The sequence below is a fragment of the Glycine soja genome, unplaced genomic scaffold (genome assembly GCF_004193775.1).
Source record: "Glycine soja cultivar W05 unplaced genomic scaffold, ASM419377v2 tig00105382_1_pilon, whole genome shotgun sequence".
NCBI classification, from domain to species: Eukaryota; Viridiplantae; Streptophyta; class Magnoliopsida; order Fabales; family Fabaceae; genus Glycine; species Glycine soja.
The window spans coordinates 8829-13408 of NW_021144534.1; the positions used below are offsets into that span (position 1 = coordinate 8829).

Consider the following 4580-nt stretch of genomic DNA (forward strand, 5'->3'; position numbering starts at 1 on the left):
GCCAACAAACTGAAAAATGTCGAATCCCTTGAAACAGCCATGCACCATTTTACTTGTTAGCATTGCTGGTCCAACTAACTGCAATTGCTAATGTGTTTTCCACTGCAGCGTTTTGTACAAAAGGTGCAGTTCTGGTGTGTTTTCTACTGCAATTGGTGCTCTATGCTTGTGATGCATGTCAAGTAACCCCTAAGCCACTAACGTTTGACATAGAAGGTGTAACATGGATCGAAGTTGGATGAACGCATCACGTATAACTGAAGAGTATGAGAATGGTGTTGAAGAGTTTTTGCTGTTTGCTCAAAGTAAAGCGCAACCTATGTGGGGAAAATTTTTTTGTCCATGTGTGAAGTGTGGAAATGGGAGGCGCCAAACAATTGATGACATAAGAACTCATCTTATTTGTGAGGGAATAATTCGTAGCTACACAAAATGGATATGGCATGGGGAATCCCTCGATACAGCTGACATGTCACAGGCTGACGATGTTACTACAGACAGCGGAAATCCTATAGAAGAAATGATTCGCGATCTTGGGCAAGAGGGGTTTGAAGAGGCACATGCAGCGTTGTATGACAACATAGAAGTTGATTCAAAAATGCCTTTGTATTCCGGCTGCATATCTTTCACAAAATTGTCAGCTGTGTTAGCTCTGGTTAACTTGAAGGCTCGATTTGGGTGGAGTGACAAGAGTTTTAGTGAGTTGCTGATGTTGTTGACAAACATGCTTCCTGCTGATAACGTCTTGCCAAAGAATCACTACCAAGCAAAGAAGATTTTATGTCCAGTTGGGATGCAGTACGAAAAAAATTCATGCATGTTGTAATGACTGCATTTTGTACAGAGATGATTTTGCTGAACTAGATTACTGCCCTGTGTGTGGGGTTTCTCGGTACAGACTGACCAACGGAGATTCTACTGTACTAGTCTCAGACGCCAACCGCCGTCCAGCAAAGGTGTGTTGGTATCTCCCAATAATACCAAGGTTTAAGCGGTTGTTTGCTAATGGGGAAGATGCAAAGAACCTTATATGGCATGCAAATACCAGAAAATCAGATGGATTGATGCGACATCCTGCAGATAGCCCGCAATGGAAGGCAATTGATCGTCTGTATCCTGAATTTGGGGCCGAGCCTAGAAATTTAAGGCTTGGTCTTGCAACGGACGGAATGAACCCATTTGGAACCTTAACTACTAACCATAGCTCGTGGCCCGTTTTGCTGTTCATTTATAATCTCCCTCTGTGGTTGTGCATGAAGCGAAAGTATGTTATGCTAAGTATGATGATAGCTGGTCCAAGACAACCAGGTAATGATATTGACGTATATCTAAGACCGTTAATTGACGATTTGCGGAAATTGTGGGATGAAGGGGTTGATGTATGGGACGCAAATTTGCAGCATGCTTTCAAGTTGCGTGCAATGGTTTTTTGTACCATCAATGACTTTCCAGCTTACGGAAATTAAAGTGGATATAGTGTCAAAGGACATCACGCATGTCCTATATGTGAGCAGAATACAAGTTTCCACCAACTTAAACATGGAAAGAAGACTGTGTATACTAGGCATCGAAGATTTCTCAAACAGTATCATCCGTATCGACGATTGAAGAAGGCATTCGATGGAAGTCAAGAACATGAAACCGCGCCAAATCCATTAACTGGCGATGAAGTATATCAGCGGGTCAAGGATGTCGTAAATATGTTCAGCAAGTCCCAAAAAAAACCATCATCCACTTCAAACATGTGGAAAAAGAAGTCTATTTTCTTTGATCTTCCGTACTGGTCCGATCATCATGTTAGGCATTGTATAGACGTCATGCATGTCGAGAAAAATGTTTGTGATTCTTTAATTGGGACCCTCCTAAACATTAAAGGCAAGACAAAGGATGGTTTCAAGTGTCGTCAAGACTTGGTTGACATGGGTATATGTCAGGTGTTGCATCCTATCTCAAAAGGTAACAGGACATATCTGCCCCCAGCCTGTTACACAATGTCAACAGCTGAAAAGAGAAGTTTTTGTGAATGCTTGCGTAATATCAAAGTCCCACAAGGCTACTCTTCAAACATCAAGAGTCATGTGTCTGTGAATGAGCTTAAGTTGGTTGGCTTGAAATCACATGATTGTCATGTGTTAATGCAACAACTTTTGCCTGTTGCAATCCGCGGAACATTGCCTGAGAAGGTCCGTGTTGCAATCAGCCGCTTGTGTTTCATTTTTAATGCTATATGTGCCAAGGTCATTGACCCTAAACAGTTGGATGCTTTGGAAGATGAGGTTGTCGTTGTCCTTTGTCAAATGGAGATGTTTTTCCCTCCTTCATTTTTTGACATTATGGTACACTTAGTTGTTCATCTGGTAAGGGAGATAAGGTGTTGTGGTCCTACGTATTTTAGATGGATGTATCCAGTTGAGCGGTACATGAAGGTCTTAAAGGGTTATACGAAGAATCGACATCGACCAGAGGCCTCAATAGTGGAAAGATACGTTGCTGAAGAATGCATTGAGTTTGCCTCACAGTACATTGACTCATTGAAACCTGTCGGTGTTCCTGCATCCCGGCATGACCAGCCAATAGCCGGCAAGGGTACTCGTGGATACAATGTTGTGACAATGACTAGGCATGACGTGTCACAAGCACATTTGTATATATTAAACAACACAATAGAGGTGTTTCCGTACATAGAGGCTCACAAAAAACATGTTAGAGATAGTCACCCCAAAATGAACATGATGAGGGTATTGCAAGAGCACAACAAAACTTTCATAAATTGGTTTAGACAAACAATACTTGCTGATAAAAGTGTTTCCAGACGACTGACATTGTTAGCCATTGGCCCAAATTTGAATGTCCCTACATGGAAGGGGTATGACATTAACAATTATTCATTCTACACAAAGTCCCAAGATGAGAAAAGTTCGGTACAAAACAGTGGGGTCTGTGTTGATGCTGATTCGGAGCACTTTTCCAGTACATCGGATAACAACCCCATTCGAGCATCCATGTCTTACTTTGGTGTCATTCAAGAAATTTGGGAGGTTGATTATACATCATTTAGAGTGCCTGTTTTTAAGTGTCAGTGGGTGAACGGGACAACAGGTGTGTTTCAAGATCCATTGGGATTTACTTTGGTAGACCTTAGTAAGGTGGCATATATAGACGAACCTTTCATTATGGTAGCACAAGCCAGACAAGTTTTCTATGTACAAGATCCATGTAATTCAAGTTTGTCTGTGGCTCTGCAAGGAAGACCAAGTGGAATGAATTACCATAATGATGAGTCAACCCTTGACATTGGTCAAATGTCTGGTTTTTCAAAACAATTGCCTTCAATGAATGAAGCTGATGAAGTGGATGATGGACATGCAAATCGTGTAGATCATGATGAAGGTCTATGGGAAAACATCCCTACAGGCTGAGTGCGAAAGTAATGCTTTGTTTAATGTGTAAATATAATGATTATGTTAGTATTACGCCTTTGCTTTTGTTAATGTCTAAATGTAATCGTTAATATTAATTGTGTATTTTATTTACAGGATCATGGCCACAGATCCGACGTCTCCTCCACAGTCCGATGGTCAATCAGAGGCGACTTCCAAGAGGAGTAGAACAACGACACGGCTGAGAACATTGACATTAAGAACCGTGGATCAGCCCAGACCGGCTGTTTATGTGGATCCCGCTACCGGGAGAGCATCCGGACCGATGCGTGAAAAGTTCCACAGCTACCTAGGCATAGTGGCGCGAGAAAAAGGTTCCCATTATCCACAATAATTGGAAAGACGTACCTGAAACGCTAAAGGAGATTGTGTGGAATGACATTCTAGTAAGTCCTTCATACCAATTACAATATTTGAATTAAGAATCAATTTTTCTGTTAAAAACATAATTGACTATAACAAATAGTTGTCCTTTATAATCTCTACATGTGTTTGATGCCCTTTATTTTAAATGACTTGTCCTTTATTTGAATAGTTAATCACTATCCAAGACTCCTATATTTGTAAAGAACAGCACAAGGGCAGTTTTTATTTTAAACATGAATATTAGTTAGTTAGATGAGGTTGAGAACAAATAGTGGCAGATCAAAGTTAGAGACCAGAACAAATCATGTGTATAATAAGTTCACAAATTTAAATTGATAACTTAAACAAATGAAAATTGGCATGGGTTTTGTGTTAGGGAGCAGGGGTAGTATTTTTATCCTTAAATACTTAATAGGGTAATGCATATTATTTTTTATGCTAATGTAACCATAAGTTTGATTTTTATGTTATACTATTTTTGTATGGAATAAATTGATTTGTATCACTGTAAACATCCCAAATTTCCTAAAGCTATGAAAATAGCTGCCTACCCACTTGCACCGCCAAATAAAGCATTGCTTTCCAATCCACATAATCCAGTGGCCCTCCAAATATTATGATTAATAGGAACTTCTTTTCTTTTTTGTTTTTAACAGACACTTAGAATTATACAAACTCAGTTAATACTTAATAGCAGTTAATACCTCCCATCTATTGTCTATAAAGCTTTTGCGATTCCAATGAGAGAATTGCATAAAATGATTTTTAGGTTCA

At 39.7% G+C, this 4580-nt stretch overlaps 1 protein-coding gene across 1 annotated transcript; it reads left to right on the forward strand.

The window, feature by feature from the left end:
- Positions 1 to 223: 223 nt before the first annotated feature.
- LOC114404643 lies at positions 224 to 3419 on the forward strand. The gene is made up of 3 exons (XM_028367516.1): positions 224 to 798; positions 899 to 1424; positions 1515 to 3419. The coding sequence occupies exons 1-3, from the start codon at positions 224 to 226 to the stop codon at positions 3417 to 3419; spliced, it is 3006 nt and encodes a 1001-aa protein (XP_028223317.1).
- Positions 3420 to 4580: the final 1161 nt, after the last annotated feature.

What these genes read in the sequence shown, in the direction of transcription:
- LOC114404643 (XM_028367516.1), top strand. Translation starts at nt 224, where the DNA reads ATGGATCGAAGTTGGATGAACGCATCACGTATAACTGAAGAGTATGAG. An exon ending in TTATGTCCAGTTGGGATGCA is followed by an intron (nt 799 to 898) that starts GTACGAAAAAAA and finishes TTCTCGGTACAG; the next exon opens with ACTGACCAACGGAGATTCTA. An exon ending in CTTTCAAGTTGCGTGCAATG is followed by an intron (nt 1,425 to 1,514) that starts GTTTTTTGTACC and finishes ATATGTGAGCAG; the next exon opens with AATACAAGTTTCCACCAACT.